The sequence below is a fragment of the Triturus cristatus genome, chromosome 6, assembly GCF_964204655.1.
Source record: "Triturus cristatus chromosome 6, aTriCri1.1, whole genome shotgun sequence".
Taxonomy (NCBI): Eukaryota; Metazoa; Chordata; class Amphibia; order Caudata; family Salamandridae; genus Triturus; species Triturus cristatus.
In genome coordinates, this window is record NC_140589.1 from 667,222,980 (window position 1) to 667,248,276 (window position 25,297).

At 49.3% G+C, this 25,297-nt stretch overlaps 1 protein-coding gene across 1 annotated transcript in view; it reads left to right on the plus strand.

Annotated features, from left to right (window-relative positions):
• Nucleotides 1-25,297, plus strand: part of MDN1 (midasin AAA ATPase 1) — a 2,002,810-nt gene that overhangs the window by 583,083 nt on the left and 1,394,430 nt on the right. The window contains exons 31-32 of the mRNA XM_085611158.1: nt 284-414; nt 15,194-15,344. Coding sequence (XP_085467284.1) covers nt 284-414; nt 15,194-15,344 — 282 coding nt within the window. The remainder of the gene's footprint in view (nt 1-283; nt 415-15,193; nt 15,345-25,297) is intronic.

Genomic DNA, 25,297 nt, shown 5'->3' on the forward strand with positions numbered 1-25,297 from the left:
TGGAAGCATGAGAGAGCCTCGTGTATAAAAGGAGCAATATATTAATAAAGTGCAGGCTGTTCCAACCAAAGGAGTGTCAGTATTCAAATGCACTCCATTGCAGTGATATCTGTACTCTTACGTGAAGAAACTTGCCATGGCATAAATGTCTTAAAGACATATAGTTGATAAAGGTTTACAGGCTTAATTTATTTTGTATTTCAGTACGAATGAGCGAGTCAAGTTTTGAAAGACCCTTTTTACTGGAGTCATTGAGACTCATCTTACTTTTTATCCTCTACAGGGTGATGCAGATCAAACTCGCCTGTTTGAATGGCATGATGGTCCATTGGTGTTGGCAATGAAAAACGAAGGATTTTTCCTCATGGACGAAATCTCTCTAGCAGATGATTCTGTTTTAGAACGACTTAACAGGTACTTCATTGTTTTATCGTCTCCTCTACAGAGATGGGTTGAAGGTAGTTGCAGCATTGTACTGACAATGGGCATGGGTTTATTGCTTCCTTTAAATAGTAGTGTTGTAGCTGGGGTATCTATTAACCTTAAGCATGCTGCACTTTTTCTTCACACGTTTGCGTGCGTTGAACAGTGTTGCGTCAAGTGAGGTCTCCAATATTGCCAACCTTTTTTTTTTTAATGTTGAGTTTTTGTCTATTGAAAACATCTTATCCTCCTTATTTGTTTGCTCCACCAATATATATTTTGCATTCTGTCACCACCCATTTAGGGCTAAGGGGAAAGGGTTACTGGGCCACACTCATGGTGGTTGAGCTCTTTTGAAGCTGCTGCCCCTGAGTTTGGCCTTCTTTAGCACTGCTTACTGAACATCATGTACTGGACCCTTAGGGTGGCGGGGACCCATTGGGTAGCGAGATTTCTCAGAGGTAGTGAGGGGGTAGAGTTTAGGAACACAGCAGTTAAATAATAGCCTGCAATACAGATTCTCCATTTCATTGCTTAGCTTAAAAAAAAAAAACTGTTACTTTTTATACAAATACAAAATACAACATGGAAAAATAAACCCATGAGCACAGGGTCTGTAACAGGTGCTATAGGTAAAATAAGCAACAATTTATCCAGTTGAATATAATCTCAGGGTGCAGTCTTTGGGGTCAGTGGGCTGTAGGTGAGTCATTCTGTGCCACAGTCACTGGCAACCCTCACTGTGCTTTTGCCAAAAGCTAGAAGTGCCTCAGTTTCTGATGAACAAAATGATAATGGTCCAGGAGTTACCTGAGCATAGTGGCAGCAATGCCGTCACTATTAAATGGGAGCCATGTCTCCCCTCTTACTCTGATGTGCTTATGGAGCGCTGTGCAGACTGCGACTGGATTGCACATGTAGCTGCAGGCCCAAAGCAAAAGCCTCCATCCCAATCAAGTGAAGATCCCACTTTCTTTAGCTGGAGATTCTGCAACATTCCTTTGCTCACCAGTAGAGTCCGCACAGACCAAGCAGACTGTGATACCAAGCCAGTTCCTCAGACAGTCCCGCAGCTCCTTGCAGACTTTCCAGGTGATGCCTCCTCACCTCTGGGAGCCTGGATGTCTGTGACACCAACCCTGGATCTCAGAAATTCCATTAGTGCACTGCATAAAAAACACTCTTTGGTCACTGAGATATCTCGAACCAAGTGGGGAAACTTTAATTTCCACTTTTATAGTCATGTTGCAGATTGGGAATATTTTATTTGACTGCCATACTTGTGGAACTTCTAAAGTATACCAAAAAGTGGTTGGTGGACTGCTTGAATTAATCTAAGCCACTAGTAATTGCTTGGGACACATCCCAGTCCATTGTTATTTTGCACACCATGCCACCTCAGTTTGGATCCAGCCATATGTAAACCAGTGTTGACCCTGCTCCAGTCAGAACAGTCCATCTCGAAGTGCCTGGCCTCGTCATCCTTGAACTGGAACAGAAGCAACCCAGAACGGCTTTTGCCCTAGTTAGTGCTCATCAGCCAAGAACAGATTCCAGTAACCGTGTGCACTGGAGCAGGGTCAAGACTGTATTGAAATTGACTTTTGAGGATCCTCCTGTACCTTCCACTCCCAAAAGGCCTTAAAGTAGCCCTAGGCGGTAAATTCCGTTCTGCTCACGGAATTTGGGTAATGTTGCGTTCCCCGGATTTGCCCAAAGTTCCGCGGCTTCGCAGAATCTTTTGCTTGTTCGCGTTCTCAAAATGCATGTTCGCGAGATACATCTCCCCCTCCCCCCTGCGAGCAAGCAAACGGCGATCGCGAACAGGAAATAAAGCATCGTGAACAAGCAATTCCGAGTGTTTGTGGAATTTCTGCGTGTTCGCGGAGATTTTTTACCGTTTAGCGGAGCTTTGCATAGCGCAACTACACAAATTCCACCCACCCTTACCTGAAAGGCACAATAGGATACCTCTCCACTACCACCTTCTAAACCTTCTCCTCCCCCTTCACTGCATGTGGATTGTCCACAACACTCATCACAGGATTCTTCACAGTCCAAGTCTGCCCTATGACCCTTCTGATCCTCCTCAACCCCCCCAGGGCTCAGACCACTGGGATGATTATGATGCAAAAACCAGATCCAGACCTGTACACCGCAAGACCTTCACCACCAAATGACATCACCTCTTATCATGAGGTCCTTCATAGGGCAGCTACCTTCCACAGTGTGGAGATGCATGTACAACATGAGGAAGATGATTTCCTCATGGAGTCCCTTTCATCGAACCAACGCTCCCTACAGTACCTTCCCATGCTTAAAGGGGTTCTCGGACTTACCACTGATATATTTAAGGAGCCAGTTAATACAAGGGTAGTTACATCTAGGGTCGATAAGAAATGTAAGGACTCCCCTTATGACCCTCCATACATACAAGGCCAGTTACCACCTGACTCCCTAGATGTTCATACAGCTTGGAAATTAGTTAACCCACAGGCTGAGAGACCAAGAAAATTGATGCCAGGGGCAAAAGGGTAGCGGCACAGGATGCTATACATTACATCGCCAACTCCATTGACCTTCTATCCCGGTACAACAGAGCACGTTGGGATCAGATGGTGGACCTCGCCCAACATCTCCAAGAGCAGTACCGCAAGAATGGACAGGAATTGGTGGCAAAGAGAAAAATTATCTTTAATACCAATATCCTTTGTGTGCTGGATGCTGCGGACACAGCTGCTCGTGCCATTAACACCAGCATCGTATTGTCTCCATGCCTGGCTGCACATGTCCGGTTTTATATCGGAGGTCCAGTAGCATCTTTTACATTTTCCCTTTTGATAGACAACATCTCTTTGGTCCTCAGGTTGATGAGATGGTAGAAAAAGTCCAGAAATCCACTGACCTGGCCAAATCGATGGGTGCCCTACTGAAACCCACTCCCCTTGGCTCCTTTGGACTCTCCCATTACCGTTGAACAGCCAAAAATTCCACTTCAGAAGCCTCCTTCACCTTGACAAGGCCCACATGCCCATTGCCTTCCCGGGGCTACTACAGGGGTGGTTACTGGGGCAAAATTATAGGGGTGGAGGAAAGGGGAGCAGCTCCTAAAGGAGCTAACCCTCCAAAACAATGGCACACTCTACCTCCCCCCGACCATATAACACATGTTGGGAGAAGGTTGCAGGGGTTCCTGCGCAGCTGGACAGAATCGCCTTCGACCAGCGAGTTCTAGACATCATACAGGAGAGATATTGCTTAGAACTTAAGTAAGCACCACCAAACCTTCTGCCCGCAAACACACTGTCTCTGAAACGTCAGTGTCTGCTCCAAGAGGAGATGCATGCAGTACTCACTAAGGGGCCATGAAACAAGTACCGCTGCAAAGGGGTGTACTCCCCATACTTTATAATTCCCAAAAAAAGGACGGCTTCCTCAGGTCCATCGTTGACCTCAGGTGTCAACAAGTATAGCTTGTTGGTGCACTTTCACATGGTGACACTCCAAGATGTCATCCCTCTTGTACATCAAGATGACTTCATGGACATCCTCGATCTGAAGGATGCCTACTTTCTCATACACATCCACCCTGCGCATTGAAGATACCTACAGTTTGTGGTCCGTGTTCTCAGTTCGAAGTGCTGCCCTTTGGGGTCACCACAGCCCCAAGGGTGTTTGCCAAACGCCTGCCTAAGGTTGCTGCCCACCTACAAAGGAGAGGCATCCATGTCTTGTCTTACCTAGATGATTGGCTGATCAAGTTCGCCACGCACCAGCAATATCTTACAGACACACGTTAGTGATAGATTCCTTACCTTAGAATATCCCCAGGCATCAGACTGGATCCGGAAAGTTTTGCTAGGAGTACCTCTGCGCGTCAGTAGGTGGCGTCATGCGGCTCCGCATCCGTCGCTGGTGTCGTAAGCGCCGAGATGACGTCACGAAGACTACTTGGGCGCCACCCATGCGCGCTGACGTCAGTTCTTTCTTTTTCCGCGCCAGCAAGGGCAGATCCGGTTAGTCACTTTGTGACTACCCTTTTTGAGACTTTTTGTCTCCTTTTATCCTTGGTGCACGTAGGGATGCCTGGATTTAAGTCTTGTGGGGCCTGCTGTCGCAATATGTCGGTGACGGACCCCCACGATGTTGGCCTCTACTGCCTGTAGACCGACCATGACTCCCGATCCTGTCGGGCCATGGCCCCGAAGGCTTTGAGGGTGCGGCGCGGAAGCTGCTGGAGGTCTGGCACTCGTCCCAACGCGGTTCCAGCTCCCGGGACCATTCCCGAGAACGCTCGCGGGACTGCAGTCATCACTCCTCGGGCTCCAAGTCTTCGCCCTCTGATTCGGATAAGCGACAACATAAAAAGAAGTCAAAGAAGCGGTGCGGACGAGGGGGACAGGGGTTCTGCCCCTGCGGCTCCCTTGGAGCCTGGGAGTGCCGCGGCCTACACACCTTACCCGGGTCCGTCGGCGACTCCCGAACAGATGCAAGAATTTCTTGCTAGCATGGACCGCCTGTTTAGGCCTCGGGCTCCCACGGGTGCGCCTTCGGGCCCCGCGGTCCCGTGTCAGGATCCTGTGGGGCTCTCGGCGCCGCCGGCAGATCCAGCTTTGGTGCCACAGCATCCTGCGCCGTTGGCTCTGGCCACAAGGTTCAGCGCCGCCGGCTCCGGTGCCACCCTCGGCTCCAACTCCGGCGCCGCAGTTTGTCCCACCCTTGCCCTGGCTCCAGGGCCTACCTGGGATCCGCATTGAGACACAGCGCCGGCTCGGCCCCGTTTCCGTTGCAGTATGTTCCTTCTCCGGCACCAGCTCTGCCGCATCGGTCTGTTCCCCATGCAACAGCGGTGGAGGACGACTGGTAGGGGTCAGAGGACCCTCTTGCCCGTCAGTGTGACTCCGAGCATGACTGGGTGGACGACTTGGAGGACGCCGGCGACCTAAACGTCTCTTCTGACCTGGGGTTTGCCACTCCCCCGCCTACCATGGAGGAGGGCGCCTCCTACACGATGGTGCTCCGTCGGGCAGCTGAGGTCCTCAACCTTCCAACAGTGGCCCTCAAAACTAATCTCACTGAGGTGCTCCACTTCGTCGGAGCCCCTGCTCCCCTTTAACAACGCCCTCACTGACGTCTTGTTGGGCACTTTGTCGCGGCCAGCCACAGGGGCCCCTGTGGATAAGAATGTCGCCAGGTGTCATCGCTCGGCACCTGGCGACCCCGCGTTTCTGACCACTCATTCTATGCCTGAGCGCCTGGTCATCCAAGCCTCGACATCACAGAGTGCTTTTCCCACGGCCCCGCCGGGTAAGGACTCTAAGAAGCTGGAGCAGTTCGGTAAGAGGTTGTTCTCTTCGGCCAGCTTGGGGCTGCAGTCCGTGAACACCGCCTGCTTATTAGGCCGCTATTCCCACGCGGTGTGTGATACAGTTGCGCAGGTGTTGCCTCAGTGTCTTGAGGAGATCCACGCTGTGCTGTACCAAGCTGTTGCTATAAGGCCAACAGTGCACTGGAACGTTTTAAGGACTCGCGAGCCACGGCCAAGTACTTGGGTCTTTCTGCAAAGAGCTCAGCCACTCCTGGGTTTTGTTCCTTTCGTGGCCAAGGCAGGGGCACGCAGGCACGTTCCTTCAACAAGCCTGTACAGAACCAGCCTCAGCACGGCCGCGGATGCGGCTTCCGCAGGGGCGGCTCTGCGAATCAGCGTGGGGGGCAGTCCACCTCCGCTGCTTCTACCTCTAAACCTTCCTAATCCAAGCTTTGTGGAGCACCCACGCCGGTGGGTGGCAGGATCCGCCACCACCTCCACCACTGGCGCTATATCACATCTGACAAGTGGGTGTTGCAGATCATCCGCGGGGGTTATTCTCTTCCATTTCTGTCCTCCCCTCCCGCCATGCCACCTCTGTGCCACCGCATGTCGGGGGATAACTTGCTGCTTCTCCAGCAGGAAGTTACGGCCCTCTTGGCCAAGGGGGCCATCAAGCACATTCCTGGGCCGGAAGTAGGATGTTGTTGTTGTTCTCACTACTTTCTGGTCCCCAAGAAGGACAAAGGGGGCCTGCGCCCCATCTTGGACCTCCGGAACATCAATCGCTTCCTCTGGAAGGAGAAGTTCAAGATGTTGACTCTGGCTCAGGTCTTGGCTGCCCTCGACCCTGGAGACTGGATGGTAGCGTTGGACTTGCAGGACGCATATTTTCACATCCCTGTCCTGCTGGCCCACCGGCGCTACCTGTGGTTCGCGGTAGGCCACAAGCATTTTCAATTGGCCGTGTTCCCCTTCGGCCTTACCAGCGCCCCTCGGGTGTTCACGAAAGTGATGGTGGTGGTCGCAGCTCACCTGCGCAGGTCAGGGGTGTCAGTCTTCCACTACCTTGACGACTGATTGTTGAAGGCGGGCTCGCCCCAGACAGTCGTCACCCACCTTCAGACTACGGCCGACCTCCTGCATTTGCTGGGGTTCTTCATCAACGTGCCAAAGTCGCACCTCAGTCCCTCTCAGAAGCTCCCCTTCATTGGAGAGGTTCTGGATTCGACGCTGTTTCGGGTTTATCCTCCCGAGCAGCGAGTCTGGGATATTCAGGCTATGATTTCGATCTTTCAGCCTCTATCCCAGGTTTCAGTCAGGATGACCCTCCGTCTCCTGGGCCTGATGGTCCCCTGCATCCTGCTAGTGCAACATGCCAGATGGCATATGCGGTCTCTGCAGTGGGACCTGAAGTTTCAGGGGGCGCAGCATCAGGGTAACCTGTCTGATCACGTCCAGATCTCGGAGGGTACTGCACGACAATTGCAGTGGTGGCTCACGAATCGCGATTGGGTCAGTGGCAGATCCCTTTCCCTTCCCCAACCGGAGCACACAGTGGTGACGGATGCGTCCCTCCTGGGATGGGGAGGCCACTTGGGAGGGGTGGAGATCAGAGGACTCTGGTCTCCGGCGGAGTCCCGGCTCCATATCAACCTTTTGGAGCTTCGGGCGATCTGGCTTGCACTGAAAGCATTCCTTCCCTCTGTCTGGGGAAGTGTGGTGCAGGTGTTCACGGACAACACCACCACCATGTGGTATTGCAACAAATAGGGCGGGGTGGGGTCCTGGACCGTATGTCAGGAGGCTCTGCGCCTCTGGACATGGCTGGAACGTCAAGGCATTACCTTGGTGGCTCAACACCTGGCAGGTTCTCTCAATGCCAGGGCGGACGAACTCAGCCGCCGGTGCTTGATTGATCACGAATGGCGTCTGCACTCGGACGTGCGCACGTTCTCTTTCTGCAGTGGGGAGAGCCTTGGTTAGACCTATTCGCCACCGAAGAGAACGCGCAATGTCATCAGTTCTGTGCGTTTGAATTTCCAGGGTGGCACTCGCTCAGCGACGCTTTTCGTCGCTAGTGGAGGTGCGGTCTGTTGTACGCCTTTCGGCTATACCACTTCTGCCTAGCGTGCTGAAGAAGATTCGGCGCGACCGGGCCCAAGTCATCCTTGTGGCTCCAGATTGGGCACTCGGATACTGGTATCCCGAGCTACTCAGCATGGCGATCGATCCCCCGATCCTACTGCCTCTCCGGGAGGATCTTCTGTCGCAGCAGCAGGGGATGGTCCCCCACCCGAACCTGTCCAGCCTACACATCCATGCTTGGAGTTTGAGCAGCGGCAGTTGACCGCTTTCGCCTGCAGATGAAACAAGTTTGTGGCATGGTGCACAGCAAAGACTGTGGATCCCCTTTCTGCCCTTCTTTCCGAAGTCCTTCTGTTCCTTCTTTACTTGGCCCAGCAGGGCTCTGCTCTGGGCACTATCAAAGGTTATCTTTCGGCTATCTCCGCCTTTTTACGGCTTCCAGATCAGCCTTCTCTTTTTAAGTCCCCGGTTGTTAACCGTTTCCTAAAAGGCATTACGCACACGTTTCCTCCGGTGCCGTTCATAATGCCTCAGTGGGACTTAAACCTTGGCTTTCCTGGTAGCTATCACCTCTGCCAGGAGAGTGAGTGAGCTTCAGGCTCTTTCTTCTAAACCTCCTTTCCTTTCTGTTCATCCGGACAAGGTGATGTTACGGACCTTTTTTGCCGAAGGTCGTCACGCCCTTCCACATTGGGCAGACCATCACTTTGCCCACTTTCTTTCCGCCTCCGCATCCTTCAAGGGAGGAGGAGAGGCTCCACCGTCTGGACCCAAAACGTGCGCTCGCGTTCTATCTGAAGCGTACGCAGCAGTTCCGGCTGGATGACCAACTCTTTGACTACGTGGGCGCCAAAAAAGGTCGGTCTGTGCACAAACGGACCATCTCGCGGTGGGTCGTTCTGTGCATCAAAGCATGTTACTCCTTGGATAAGAAGGAGCCTGCTGTGGGGCTGCGTGCCCATTCGACCAGGGCAACTGCAGCCACCACCGCCTTGGGACGCGGCGTCCCCTTGCAGGACATTTGTCAGGCAGCTACGTGGGGTTCGCTGCACACGTTTACCAAGCATTACTGCCTTGACAGTCAGGTCCGGAGAGACGGCTTCTTTGGCCGTTCTGTTCTCCGTGACTTTCTGGTGTAATATTTTCCTAGACTCACCACCGGGGTTGGTATTGCTGGGGTATCTATTCTAAGGTAAGGAATCTATCACTAACGTGTCTCTTTCAGATGCACAAGTTACTACTTGTGTAACAATATATCTGTAAGAGACATTAGTTAGTGATAGATTCCTTACCGCCCCACCCATCCTCCCCGTTCTGCGAACTGATTCTATGGATAAGGTCTTTCCCCTTTCAGGGCCCTAGTTTCATGGCACCAGTGGTCAGTTTCTTGCATGGCTCTGCGTTCCTGGCGCGGAAAGTCGTGTACAGAACTGACGTAAGTGCGCATGGGTGGCGCCTAAGTAGTCTCCGTGACGTCATCTCGGTGCTTACGACGCCAGCGATGGATGCGGAACCGCATGATGTCACCTACTGACGTGCAGGGGTACTGCTAGCAAAACTTTCCGGATCCAGTCTGACGCCTGGTGATATTCTAGGTAAGGAATCTATCACTAACTAATGTCTCTTACAGATATATTGTTACACAAGTAGTAACTTGTGCTACAATCTTGAACCCTGGGCCTAGTGCTTCAAAGCCATTGGTTCCTTTTAACGAGACTTCAACACAAACTTTGATGGTGAACTGATCTAAGCCGTGTTTGGCTTCCCAAGTTATATCATCTGGTTTTAAAGCATCAGAGGCCTGGGTCTGGGAACATTTCTTTTCTGATCGAGAATCCTACTCCCAGAGAGCTTGTTTGATGAAGCTTTCACCAGAAGGTAAATCAAAATACATGCAATGCTGTGCTAGAAAACAGAGAATTAAATGGAATTTACTCATTCTGTAAAAGAGTTTCTTCCCCAGCCAGTTTGACTTTGAGATCTCTGAATTCTACACTCATGCCCTTTGGGCTCTCAATATCATGATCTTCTGGTCATTCCTGACAAATACAGGAATTGTTGCTCGGGCAATGGAAGTTGACAGAATGAGGCCAAGTATATATTGATCGTCGGTGTTGACACATCAGACTGTGTAATTCGCGTCATCGGCACAAGCGTAGTGATCACGCCTTATAAATAGGTTAAATGATGTATTCAGGCTCTTTGGTGAAAAAGCTAGCTTTAAGTTGGAGTGCCTCAAAAACAGCTGTGCAATGACCTGCTCTTTGGTTTGCTATTTCTGACCCGTCAATTCCACCAGCATTACTAAACGTTTAGAGTTTTGTTTTGGGGTGGAACTTTGCTCCTGAATATCCACAACTTAAATCTGTGTGTAGATTGGGCAGATCTTCCTGCACAAGTAAATATATTAAGTCAATAAATAGACTTGGTTAATGGGCATTAAGCGGTAGGTTGCTTTTGGCCTCACAGAAGATAGCATCCTTCAAGGAGATAATGCTGAAGATCATCAGTAAAATGTTGCTCCTTTGGTGTGCCTTTGGGCACCACATTTCAAGGGGCTACAGTCAGACTCCCACTGGCGAGTCCCTCCTTGTTTCTGTTTATCCTCTTGGCACCTGCTACCAGGTCCACTCAGACTCCTGTCATGGTCTTTACACCAACACCAGCTTCCAAACTGGTTCCTTTAGTATATGCTCTAACACGAATCCTTAGACTCCAGATCTGTTCCCAAAATTGATGGCTGACCCCAAACTGACATCGGCAAACTCCAGTCCCATGTCGAATTATGAAATCGGAGGTACAACCAGTTTTTAGGCAGCCTAGACCTCTGCCTCAGCGTCCGTGATATCAAAGGCTTTCTTCAGTTTTGTTTCATCCAGGAAGCACCTAATATCCCTCAGGATGTTTTGAATGAGATTCTTTTAACCATATGTGAACTTTGTCTAAGCCATGTGTATGCCCTCTTGCCAGTCGACCTGTGGCTAAGTGAGACAGACCAGCTGCCGGTGACCTGGACTTTATAACCAAATATATTACACTGTAAAGCCTGATCAGTAAGTAAGATCAACCTGAACTACTTTCAGATCAATTCTCTGGACAGAGAATCAAAAATAATTGGTACCTCTGGAAAGCATATGTTTTCTTCGGCTACTTTTGTCCTCAAATCTATAAACAGATTGTTTTCTGGGAAAGTGTTCCTATGCATTGTAGAATATGGCCAGTGAGATATTTCTGGCCATCCCGGAGGACCTTAGGACCTCTTTGGCCCCAGTATTTCGTGATGGCCAGGATGCTGTGGAGTCTGTGCTCCGAGCATGCCTAGACGCTACTGATAGCATAGTTGGAGCTATTTGCAGCAGTGTCATGCCAATGCGGCACTCCTAGATGAGATCATTTTAGTTTTCAAGGGACATACAATAGTCCTTAATGAATATGTCTATAGCATAAGGCCGATTTGGCTCTAGAACACTTTAAAGGCAGTCTTGCCACAGCTAGATCCTCTGGGCTGTTAACGCCATCCAAGCAGATTCCACATCAATACAGAAGGTTTGAAAGCTACTCCAGGGTTTCTAGCTGAAAGACTATGCCAGCCTTCCCTACCTGTACAAAAGCAACCAAACCAGTTGTTCGAGGTTCGACAACAACCATAGCCATTCACTCCAGCAGAGGTATCTGCCTTCCAGCTCTTCTTGCCATGCTGCAGTGGCTGGCAAACTGCTTTTGCTTAACATCATAGGCACATACCTGGCTGTTAGAAAATAGATTATAAAATTTCTTCCCTGGTCGGGTGTTCACAAAAGTGATGGCGGTGGTTGCAGCTCATCTTCAGAGGTCAGGGAGTCTGTCTTCCCCTGCCTCGACGACTGCTTGTTGAAAGCCACCTTGCCACTAGCAGTATTCTCAGTCCTACAGACTATGGCAGACTTTCTGCATTCACTGAGGCACTCACTTTCATTTGAGGCATCCTGGATATAGTGCAGTTGTGGGCCTTGCCTCTAGAGCAGCGATTCCAGGATTGTTAGGATATGATTCTCATGTTTCAACCTCTGTCCTAGATTTTGGTGAGACTGACGCTGAGGCTGCTGTGTCTAATTGCCTCCTGCATCTTGTTGGTAAAATATGCCCAATTGCATATGCGGGCTCTGCAGTGGGATCTGAATTCCCAGTAGCGCAGCATCAGGGAAATCTCTCCAACCTGGTCCAGATATGGGAGGGAACTGCAATAGTGGCTCACAAACTGCGATTGCGGCAGCGGCAGACTCCCTCTCTTTTCCCATCCAGAACTCACAGTAGTGATAGATGCGTCACCTCTGGGTTGTTGTAGCCATCTGGGAAAGGTGGAGATCAGAGGACTCTAGCCTGTGGCGGAGTCTCTGCTCCAAATCAACATTTTGGAACTGATTAATTCTCCTGGCAGTGAAAGCCTTTCTTCCTTCAATCAAAGGAAGGCTGGTTCAGGTTTTCAAGGACAGTACTACCGCCAAGTGGTATTGCAGCATGCTGGGCTGAGTGGGGTTATGGACCCTGTGTCAAGATGGCGTGCGTCTCTGGACATGACTGGAATGCCAGGGCATTTTTTCTGGTGGTTCAATATTTGGCGGGTTCTCTGAATGCCAGAGCAGACTAACTCAGCCGCCGATGCCTCGCGGATGTGTAAATGTGTAAATGTGTAAATGTAAATGTAAATGTGTATGTGCTTATATAGCGCCGAATCACCCCTGGGGGTATCTCCGCGCTGTACTCATACCGCTGTAGGAACCCTTCCTGGCTATCCGTGTGAAGTGTCCACTCCTGGGCACCCCCATGGTGAAGCCAGGCATCCCAGCGCTGTTGGGGCCGTTGTGGAGACTAAGCAAGCTATTGCCTAGAGTTGCAGCGTGTGACCCATGATTAGAATAGGCACTGATGCGAGAATATCAGGTCTGAGGAATTTATAGCCCGAGACCCTGCCGCGTCGGGAATCGAACCCTGGTCACGGACCAGTGCTCTGCATCGAGGTCTGCCACTCTAACCATTGAGCCACACTTCTCCACTTGAGCCACACTTCTCTCACAAATGGCGTCTTCATTTGAAGGTGGAGCTAGTTCTCTACAGAAATTGGTTGGGATTGTTGGTTAGATGTATTCACGACTACCAAGAACTGGTAGTGTCATCACTTCTGCTTGTGCTAGTTTCCAAAGCGGTTCTCCCTTGGAAAAGCATTTCTTCTTGTGTTGCTCAGGACTCTGGTATATAATTCCTTCCCAGATTTCTCTAGAAGATCAAGAACTGCCGGGCACAAGTTACCGTATTGACCCCGGGTTGTGCAAAGAGTCTGATTTCGGGAGAGTTTCCAGTTGCAGCAATAGGGCAAGAGTCCTGCACCCAAATATGCACACTCTTCATCTACTTGTATGGAGATCGAGTGTTTGATCTCCCTCCCAAAGTATGCACTCTCATTCTGGCAGGCAGGTGTCCCTCCACTAAAACAATTTACGTCTGCTGATAGGACACATTTGTGGCTTGGTGTACTGACAATTCTGTTTACCCTCTTTCTGCACCCTTGTCTGAAATCCTTTTGTTTACCTTATCCCTTGCTCAGCAAGGCCTTACTCTGTGTACAGTTAAAAGGTACCTTTCTGCCATTACAGCCTTCCTGCAGTTGCCAGATCTACCCTCTCTGTTCAAGTCACCTTTTGTGACTTGTTTCCTAAAAGCTTTATAACACGTGCTTCCTCCTACGCCATTTATTATGCCCCAGTGGAATCTTAATTTAGTTCTCACCTCTCATGTGTTCACCATTTGAGCCTATTCATAGCTGCCCTCTAAAACTGCTGACCATCAAAACAATCGTCCTTGTGGCAATAACATCTGCTGGGAGGGTTAGTGAGTTGCAGGCCATTTCATTTTATTTCCCGTACATGACCTTTTTCTCAGACAATTTGGTCCTTAGGACCCGTGCCTCCTTTTTAACCAAATGTGGTCCCACCTTTCACATTGGGCAGACCTTCACATTGCCTACTTTATTTGCCCGCCCTCATCCTACCAAGGAAGAGGAGAGACTCCACCATCTGGACCCAAAATGTGGGCTCTCATTTTACAATAATCGTACCAAGGACTTCCTGGAAGATGAACAACTCTGATGGTTTGCAGGTGCGAAAAAAAGCAAGGCCGTTAACAAACAAACCATCGCTAGATGGACTATCCTTGGTGTAAAACTCTGATAAGTAGTGGTCAAGAAGCAGCCCCCCGAAGGCTTGTGGGCTCATTCAAGAAGAACTAAGGCTTCGACCACTGAGTTAGCGAGAGGAGTCCCAGTTCTGGACATCTGTTAAGCAGCCACGTGGGCATCGCTGCACATGTTGGTCAAACATTACTGCTTAGATAGGTCAAGCGAGATGGACATTTCACCCTTGCCGTCCTCCAGGACCTTTTAGTACAGTATGCATACTCTCCTCCGGGGAGATATAGCTTTGGTATCTATTCTAAGGTAAGGAATCTGCAGCTAAAAGTCCTTATCAGATGAATTAGTTGTGTACCTTAGGTACTGCCTTATCTGGTAGAGACTCTGTTGAGCTGCAGATTACTTTCCGATTCTTCTGGTTCTGTGAACTGCATACCTAACAATTAAGAGATCCTTCAGGACTTCATTCTGGCACACTTGTTAATTCTCCTCAGTTTGGCTATGTTCTTCTGGTGTTGAAAAACAGTCAAGATGTGAGGCCAGCGCGGTGGGGTGGCGCCTATATAGGCAACGCACATGTCACTTCCAACGTGGCTGACGCCATGCAGAACTGAATGATGCCACCTACCACATCTCAAGGGGATTGCTCAGAAAGATTCAGATCCAGTCTGACACATGGGGGAAATATTATGGTAAGTAATCTGTGACTAAATAGTCTCTACCCGATAATCGTAAGCGTAATCAAAGGTAAGTAAACTTGTTAATCTGCTTGCATAGGAGGTGATTATATGCTGCTCCACTTGTCACTTCTGGAATGGAGCGATGTATGAGTGAAGCCGCACAATTCCACCTAGTGGTGCGCAAAAGAACTGCTCTAAAAGTTTCTGGATCCAGTCTGACATCTAGACAATATTGACAAGGTGAGGAATCTGCGGTTAGATGCAGTATTCACCAGAAAGATGATTCCTGACTAAGTAAAGTGTTCGTCACAGTCATAGTTATTGGCAGATAAAATGTTCTCACTATCATGGCAGAGGTAATGGTTGTAGTAACGTCTGCACAGTAAGCTGATTTCAAGTGATAAGTTGGCTCTTTTCGTGGTTAATGGGGATAGTTAGTGTCAAAAAGGAATGCACAAGATTGTTGAAGACATTGCATAATGACCAGGCAATTAAATTGTAAGACACTTAAGTAATTTTCCATAATTTTAGTGTTCTTGAAGTGGAAAGGACACTTGTGCTTGCTGAAAAAGGAAGTCAAGAGGAGGAGGAGGAGGAAAATGAGGTAGAGCTTTTGACTGCTGGAAAGAAATTTCGCATCGTAGCAACAATGAACCCTGGAGGTGACTTTGGAAAGAAAGAGGTATGTTTACCTTAATGCCAGATTGTAACACCAGAGTAAAGCAACAGAGTTAAAATGTGTGCTATTGCTATTTGAATTGTACAAGATACAGGAACACTTTGTTAAATAGAGCTACTGGTTGAGGAGGATTCTAGCACTTGCAACAAACTGAACTGTCTTGCGCCATCTTACTGGTTGGTTAAACTTTCTGTTTTCTAATATGGATCAGCATTGCTGAAGACGTCATTATAATTCCAGTGCACACCTTTTTAAGACTTGTCTTTGTCATTTTGAATAACATGTTTGTTGCTGTTTTTTTTTTTTTGTGTCTGTTTTTCACATGTTTTTCATCCGCGTTTTCTATTGTTTTCTGTAGAAATAGTTTTTTGAGCCAAAATGTCATGAAATTTCCTAGTCACTTCAATTGGGGCATTTGCACAGTAATGAATCAGATACTTTAAACGCATTGTTATTGGGTAGATGCCATGTGTTGTCATTATGATCTTCAGTAAAATAATCTCCATGTGGTCCAGTCATTTTGTATGTAAACATTTACCCCGAAAGCCGTTTTTCACATTTAGAATTTGTATTTTTGTAGTGTAAAACTAGTCTAGAGTCGCATGTTTTTTATTTTATAGCCATCTACATGTTGGATTCAGAAGTGTTCGAGGCATGTGGGCTGCTGAATTCATATCTGTGCATAGATCGCCGCCTAGTGTTGGGTCCGGATGTTTGCACGTTGTTGTCCTGGAAGAGTCTTCGAAGTATCCTTGGATAGGTGACTCCTCCCCTGGACTACAGTGCGCATGGGCATCCTCTCCATCCTCAGATTGTTTTTTTCCGCCATTGGGTTCGGATGTGCTATCTTAGCTCAAGTTAGGAAAAAATTTTGTCGAGGCCTTTAGTTCGCGTCGGTACTGTTTATCGATCGGTTTTCGATACTCTCTGTTAGTTTACTAACTTCCAGCACCGACTTTGTTCGCATTTACCTGTCCATCAACTACTTCGACGATGGAATCGAGGACGCCATTCAAAAGGTGTCCGGTATGTAATGCGAAGTACCCACACATCGACGTCCATCCGGTGTGCAACAAATGCCTTTCGCCGGACCACGACGAGTCGACATGTATGGCCTGTGCCCGGTTCCGTTCAAAGAAGACTCTGCGGAATCGTCGAGCGGCGAGGCTCGAAGCGCAGCACGCGGCACCGGCCCCAGCTGACATCTTCGACGACGCGGACGACGTCGAAGAAGTAGAAGTCTTACCCTCCAGTCCCGTTTCCGACCAAGAACCCGGATCGGACGAGGCCGACGAGTCACTCTTCCACAGAGGTGAAGACGACACCGAGGTAGGAGACGACGAGGAGGCCTTAGGGGCCGAAGAGAGTAGCTCCGATGATGAACAAGGCCTACCTGTTCAAACCGAGAATTCACCAGTGCCACAGACTATGGCTCCGGTCGAGGGATCGCCTTCGGGCCTTACCCGAGACCTATCACGCAGTCCTTCGGCCCCGCCCTCGGGCCCGGCCTCGGACGTTCAGCGGCAGCCATTACCGCTTAAGCCAGCTGGTTTCCCTTCCACGAAACCGAAACCGAAAGCTGCTCAGGTTCCTACGAAACCGAAACTGAAAGTGGCGCTAGTCGGATCGAGGCCTTCAACACCTTCGACGCCGGCGCACCGTGTCGGCACCGACCGCACCAAGGGGGACTTCGGTGCCGAACTCGAGACGGGCGACATGGGAGTCGACAAACGGAAGAAGGCCATCGGCGCCGAAAAACCTGCTCGGTTACCGGCGTCGACGCCACCGACACCGAGGGCCGTCCCGCCTGCTACGCCTCGCAGCACCCCCTCGACGACACCGAAACCTCACGTGTCGAAGACGTCGACGGTGATCTCCGCACCTCGGCTCGATGCACCACGGGCGCAGAAGATATCTGCAGCCGCCTCGACGACCCTGGCGGGGGCCACGACCTCTAAGGCGCCCCGAGTACGGCCTGGCGCAATGCCAGGCTGCAAAACCAAGGCTGCCCTCCAGGACCAGTCGGGTTCGATCGATCCAGCGGTTTCGTCGGTGCCGACCAGCATTACCTTCGGCTTGCCTCCATCCACAATCCCGAAGGCGTTTCAACTCAGGACACAGGCCACCAAAACTGCGGTTACGCCTGTCGAGCCGTCACCGTCACGCGTCATCGACGCCGACACTGGCAGGATGATTCTCCACGACCGAAGGATAACTTCGGAACCGCCATTGGAACCTTTCAGGATCCCGCTAAAGAGGAAGCTGCCTGTGGACACAGAACCTCTCCTGTATGAACCCTTTCATTCACCCTACCAGGATCCACACCGGGCCTCCCCCACACGCTCCGACACGGATGCATTGGAGGACTACATGGGTGAACAAGTCCCCTACCATGTGGACACGGACCCTGATGACCAGCAGGACCCTGACCAAACTTGGGGCGACCCTGCAGACCCCAGTGCACCTCTTGATGCACAGGACCCACAACTATATGGGGCAAAAACGTCACCCACAGAGGATACTGCGGCGTTCAACGCTCTGATTGAACGGGCGGCGAACAACCATGATGTACAGCTTCACTCTGATATCATCGAAGATGACTTTCTAATGGACACCTTTGCATCCTCAGAAAGACATGTAAAGACTCTGCCAATGTTGAAGGGGGTCCTTAAGCCAGCCACTGACATTTTCAGGGAACCCACCAGGGCACGAGTGATAAACCCCAGGATCGATAAGAAATACAGATCAGCACCTGGGGATCCTACTTACATCAGAGGACAATTACCACTCGACTCCATCGTTGTGGCGAATGCCCGCAAGAGGGCACACTCGCAGACAACGGGTGACGCTCCTCCCCCGGACAAGGAGTCCAAGGTGCTGGAGACCTCCGGCAAGCGAGTTGCCGCACAAGCTGCAAGCATATGGCGCATAGCTAACACTCAAGCGCTCCTCGCTCGCTACGATAGGGCGCACTATGACACAATGGAGCAACTCCTTCAACACCTCCCTGACCCCTACAAAGAAGGTGCAGAAATCCTTATCAGAGAGGGACAGCTACTCACAAATGCTGCCATCAAATGTGCACTAGACGCTGCTGACACGGCTGCCAGGGCCATCAACACTAGCGTCATCCTACGACGTCACGCCTGGCTACGTATCTCAGGATTCAAGCCTGAGGTACAAAACAATATCCTTAATCAGCCTGTCAACCCCGACTTTTTGTTCGGGCCTGAGGTTGACGCCACCCTCGAGAAGATAAAAAAGGACACGGACACTGCAAAGTCCATGGGCGCCCTACAAACTCAGTCCTTTCGGAGCGGCTCCTTTCGTCGCCCCGGAAACAAGGGAGCAGGCAGAGGACAGGGGTCACAACAAACATATAACAAGGGTAATACGCAGACCACCTACGATAAGAACACCCGAGGTGGCTATCGTGGCTCCAGTACCAAGGGCAGAGGACGTGGCTACGGCAACACCAGGTCCTCCCCCAAGAACAAGCAGTGACGCCCTCTCCCTTCCTCCCGACCACATAACACCTGTCGGGGGAAGGCTACAACGGTTCCTGTCCACGTGGAACTCCATCACCACGGACAGGTGGGTCAAAGATATTATAAAATACGGTTACTGTCTGGAGTTAACTTCCACTCCACCCACAATACCACCAAGAAACCGTCCTATGTCTTCAGAGCACTTGACGCTCTTACAGCAAGAGGTAGAAAGTATGCTTCTAAAAGGCGCTATCGAGGTCGTACCCGTCCACGAGCGGGGCACGGGGGTTTACTCCCTCTACTTCTTAATTCCAAAAAAGGACGGGTCGCTCAGGCCTATATTAGACCTGAGACCCCTGAACCAGTACATTCTTTCGGAGCACTTTCACATGCTCACTCTACAGCAAGTCCTTCCGCTTCTCCAGCAGGGAGACTTCCTAGCATCACTGGACCTCAAGGATGCGTATTTTCACATACCCATCCACCCCTCACACAAAAAATACCTCAGGTTCACTGTTCAGGGGCAGCACTATCAGTTCAAAGTCCTTCCCTTCGGCGTGACAACAGCGCCCAGGGTTTTCACAAAGTGCCTAGCTACGGTGGCGGCACATTTACGGAGACAGCACATACACGTCTACCCCTACCTAGACGACTGGCTCGTTCAAGCGAGATCGGCCCAGCAATGTGCAAGCCACGTGTCCCGTACCATTCACCTTCTTCACAGTCTGGGATTCTCACTAAATTACCCAAAGTCTCATCTCCAGCCCGCACACGTACAACAGTACCTAGGTGCGACTATAGACACTCTGGCGGCCACAGCTCAGCCAAATTTAGTGAGGATCAACGGCATACAAGCGCTGATCTCCAAGTTCAGACCCAACCACTCGCTTCCAGCGCGAGTGTTTATGCAGTTGATAGGCATGATGGCCTCCTGCATCTTCATAGTCCCGCACGCGAGATTACATATGCGCCCACTTCAGGAGTGCCTAGCACGTCAGTGGAATCAGGCTCAAGGACAGTTGAAAGACCTAGTGTTGGTGAGCGGTCGGGCATACAACTCTCTGCATTGGTGGAATCCACAAAACCTTTGCAAGGGCCGACCGTTCCAAGAGCCTGTTCCACAAATAGTACTGACAGCGGACGCGTCTCTCCAGGGATGGGGAGCTCATGTACTCCACTACACAGTGCAGGGACTATGGACGACACAACAGAAGAAGATGCACATCAACCTTCTGGAACTGATGGCAATCTTCCTGGCCATGAAGGCTTTCAAAGTACATCTGTGCAACAAGGTCGTGTTGATCCGGACGGACAACATGACCGCAATGTACTACATACAGAAGCAGGGAGGGACACACTCTCCACAGTTGTCTCATCTGGCTCAGAGCATGTGGAAGTGGGCCATTCAGAGGAACATGTTCCTCATGGCGGAACACCTCCCCGGCAAGGACAACCAGATGGCGGATCTGCTCAGCAGACACAGCCACCAGATGCACGAGTGGGAGTTACACCCATCGGTACTCCAACCGTACTTCCAGCAGTGGGGTCACCCAGAAATAGACCTATTCGCGACAAGCGAAAACGCAAAATGCCAAAGCTTCGCCGCCAGATTCCCACACCCGCAGTCGCAGGGCAATGCGATATGGATGAACTGGTCCGGCAAATTTGCGTACGCTTTTCCTCCAGCACCGTTGATACCGCTGGTGGCTCGCAAACTCCGACAACACTCCCTGACACTCGTCCTAGTTGCTCCCACGTGGGCACGCCAGCCGTGGTACACCACCTTCCTCGAACTTTCCGTGGTACCGCATCAAAGGCTGCGGATCAAACCCGCGCATTTGACGCAGAACCATGGAGAGGTTCAGCACCCAGATCCGCAACAGCTGAACCTGGCGATCTGGCTCCTGAAGTCCTAGAGTTTGGCTATCTCAATCTGCCACCTGACTGTATGGACATCATCAAGGAGGCCAGGAGACCCACTACAAGAGCTTGCTATGCAGCCAAATGGAAACGGTTCGTCATTTATTGCGGTAATAATGACATTAACCCGCTGGACGCATCCATCCACAACATCATATGTTACCTCTTACACCTATACCGATGCAATCTGGCGTACACCTCTATACGGGTCCATTTGACCGCAATATCAGCCTATCTGCAAACCAGGCAGCACCTCTCTCTCTTCAGAGTGCCTGCCATCAAAGCATTCTTGGAAGGACTCAAACGAGTCATTCCACCTAGTCACCCACCGGCTCCAATGTGGAACCTCAACTTGGTCCTCACACGCCTGATGGGTCCACCCTTTGAACCTCTACACTCATGCGAGATTCAATTCCTTACCTGGAAAGTAGCCTTCCTGGTAGCGATCACTTCCCTAAGAAGAGTTAGTGAACTCCAGGCACTAACCGTTCAAGAGCCATTTATTCAGGTTCACGCCAACAGGGTCGTACTACGTACCAACCCCAAATTCATGCCCAAGGTAATATCGCAGTTCCACATGAACCAGACTATTGAACTGCCCGTTTTCTTCCAAAACCCACAAACTGTTGCAGAGAGGGCATTACATACACTAGATGTACGGAGGGCCCTCATGTACTACATCGACAGGACTAAACCCTTCAGGAAGACAAAACAACTGTTCGTTGCCTTTGCCCCACACCACAAAGGTAACGCCATCTCCAAAGCAGGGATAGCCAGATGGATAGTTAAGTGTATTCAAATCTGTTATCAAAAGGCAAAACGCACATTAACTATTCCACCACGAGCCCACTCAACACGCAAGTTGGGGGCTTCCATGGCCTTCCTAGGAAACATTCCCCTGCATGATATATGCAGAGCAGCCACATGGTCCACTACACACACATTTACAAAACACTATTGCGTAGATGTGCAGTCAAAACAGCAGGCAGCTGTAGGACAGGCTGTTCTCAAAACACTTTTTCAGACCGCTGCAGCTGGCACGGGTAGCCGCCGCCAATAGAGGGCACTGCTATGTATTCTATGCACAGATATGAATTCAGCAGCCCACATGCCTCGAACTGAATATGCTACTTACCAGTATGCATCTGTTCTTGGCATGTAGGGCTGCTGACATTCATATCGCCCTCCCTCCTCCCCGGCGCCTGTCGCAGCTGCAGCTCTCAGAATTATTGCAAGCATGGTCATCACTTTCTGTATCTACTCCATCACTGCCACAATGGCGAAAAACAATCTGAGGATGGAGAGGATGCCCATGCGCACTGTAGTCCAGGGGAGGAGTCACCTATCCAAGGATACTTCGAAGACTCTTCCAGGACAACAACGTGCAAACATCCGGACCCAACACTAGGCGGCGATCTATGCACAGATATGAATGTCAGCAGCCCTACATGCCAAGAACAGATGCATACTGGTAAGTAGCATATTCAATTCTTAGAATAATGGCTTTATATCTGCTAAATGACCATCGATAGAGCGAATATGATTCATGATAACTCTTATACGGGAAGCCCACAATGCCTCCGAACATGACCACTATCTCTAGATAACATTTTCTGCTGTTGGGTTAGTAAACCAATTATTAATGGCAAGTAACTAGGTCTTCCCAAGAAAGCTAGAACCATGGCATATTTTTTGGATAGCGCATTACATAATTGTGCATTAAGTAAATGTAAAAGCAAATCTTTTAAATGGGCAAACATACTTATCTTTCATGGCTTCGGGCCTAGTGATAAGCTTTTAACACCCATGCTTTATTTATAATGCCATGTCCGAGGTGCAGTTATATTTTATCATCTGCATCCACAAAGTCCTACCTGAATCTTGTTCACACTCCTGCTTTTGTATAAGAACTATTACAATATGAGGAATTTTCTATAGTCTTTTGAAACTGATTCTCAAATAATTGTCATCTAATTTCATATTAGAATGTTATCTACTCCCCCATGTCTTCCTTCCAGTATTTCCAGATATGGCCCATGATTGCTACGTGCAATTAATTCGAAGCGGGAGCTGTAAACTATGTGCATGTCTCTTGTTTGTTAGTATAGTAACCTGTGATCTTTGTGCAGTTGCCTATTGTAATACACCTATCAATGTTATTCCGAAAGTTTTCAACTTCAAAATTTTGACATTAGGTGCATAAAGTATTTTTAACTTTTAATTGCTTCAATTCTTAGTGAAAATTAGATGAGAAATCAGCAGTGCCCCCTGTATCATGCATGTGTTGTGGTCTTTTTTTGGTCTTATCAAAGACAGCGCATGCACTGTCTTTTGCAAGACATTTTGTTAGCTTACAGTGTGCGAAGCACCCGCCCAATGACTACCATTGGTTTGCTTTGTTACACTCATTTGCTTGCTTTTTATTTGTCAGCTTCTGTAGGCTTTGGTTCCTCTTCTTGTATTTTCCATTCCCCTGGAGCATGAACGGATTACGTGTTCTTTGACTGCTCATTTCTTTATGTATTTAACTTTTTATTTTTAGTTAAGCAATCTGCAAGGGTACATGTGTTTTTCAGCGGTCTTGCACATGTACCTCTGCCTCTCAGTGTATTTCCTTCTCCTCCGCTCACATTCACTTGCAGTTCTTGCTTCCCCACCATCCCTTTTCTTCCTCAGCATCGCTCTTCAATCCTCTGCGTCGCTCTTCAATCCTCTGCTGTCAGATTGCTCTGCTAGCCTCTCCCACTGCACACCCTTCTTTGTCAGCTTGCTGCTGTAGAGTCTCTCTAGCCCTCACCATTGTCAACTTCCTCGCCCAGCTCATCCCGCCCCCCCTGTTGTGTTTGCTTCCCCAGCCCATCCCGCCCACCTTCTATTGTCCGTTTGCCTCTCTAGCCCCTTCCGCCTGTTGTCTGTGTTCTTTCCTATTGTCTCTCGTGTACCCGCTCTCTCCATCTACGTCCTTTTCAGCCGATATCCCTTCCTCAGTGTTGCCTCGTTCCACCAACCCACTCCAACATTTGTTTCTTTGTCAATAAAAAAACCTCATGAGCATTGGCCGCATCATAGCTCTCTATTATTATTTTAAGCCATGCTGCACAGCAGTTGTGCTGCTTTAGAGCATGGCTGAAAATCATTGCCAAACCCAATAGCTTTCATGGGCGCGACCTAGTGGCTTTGCCTGTACTTGTTATCTGAACCAGTAATGACTGAGGCAGACATACTGTATTGTTTTAATTGCAGTTTGTGGATCTTACTTATTAAAAACTATATAAAATTCCAATATTTGATTTAAGTGATGCTTCACTTGTTAATTAAATCCATTTGACTGAATATGATAATTGAAGCTGTTTAAGTATCTCTGTGTAGTAGTATAGCTGCACTAAAGAGACTCTGTCTAGTTGATTGTGACTGAAACAATCAGGCAAGCATCTCGGGTGATGAATCATCTTTAAATCTTTGGCTGTGGCAGTTCTGGCTAGGAGTTGCCATAGATAGCTTTCACAAATCTAGATTTCACTTATGTATAAGAAATCCTATTTTGTAACAGAGACAGTGGTTAATATGCCATATTTCTTTATTTCACACTCCGTCAGCAGCATGTGGAATTGTAGATTGGTGACTGTGAATAATAGACTCTTTACCAAGGCGTTCTTAATTTACTATCTCTAATTTTATGTTGTATATGACCCCTCAGAGCTACTGTCCCTGCTTCTAACATGTATGTAGGGGAGTAAAGAAGAGCCTTCTATTAGAATGTAAAAAAAATCATTAAACAAAGATAATAAATAACGGGGCCTCCTGCCAACCCCCTGCACCCCTTAACACGCCCTCTCTCCCAGATTTAAAAAATAAGTTTCATGGTCTCTTACCAACCCACACCACACTGATTATACCACCTACACCTCCCGCCCAAGTTGATACAAACATACTTGGCCTGTTACTACCCACCCTCATCACTAGGCCTGGGCGGTAAATTCCGTTACGCTTGCGGAATTTAGGTAATTTCGTGTGCCGCGGAGAACGCAGAATTGCCCAAAATTCTGCTTTCCACGGCTTCGTGGAATTTTTTGCTTGTTCGCGATCTCAAAATGCGTGTTCGCGAGATATTTCCCCCCGAGCACGCAAACAGCGGTCGCGAACAGGAAAAAGCATCGCGAACAAGCAATTTCGCGTGTTCGCGGAATTTCTGCGTGTTTGCGGAGATTTTTAACCATTTCGCGGAGATTTGCGTAGCGCGTCTATGCAAATTACGCCCACCCCTACTCATCACCCTCTTCAAACCTCCTCCACCGTACCAAAAGCCACACTCTCCACTCTTACACTGAGAGCAGACAGCTGGCACCGTGCTGATAGTGGCTCTGAGAAAGCTGTTTGTCAGTGTAAGTATACTGAGACTGCAGAGAAGGCATTTTGCACAGGAACAGGACCACCTTCGTTCTTGCTTCTCCTTCAGGTCTTTAGAAACCCAGGAGTAGTGGTTAGAAGGCGATTGGAACCTCCATTTCATCGCCACCCTTGGCTCTCTGGAGGCTTGAGCAAGGTGGC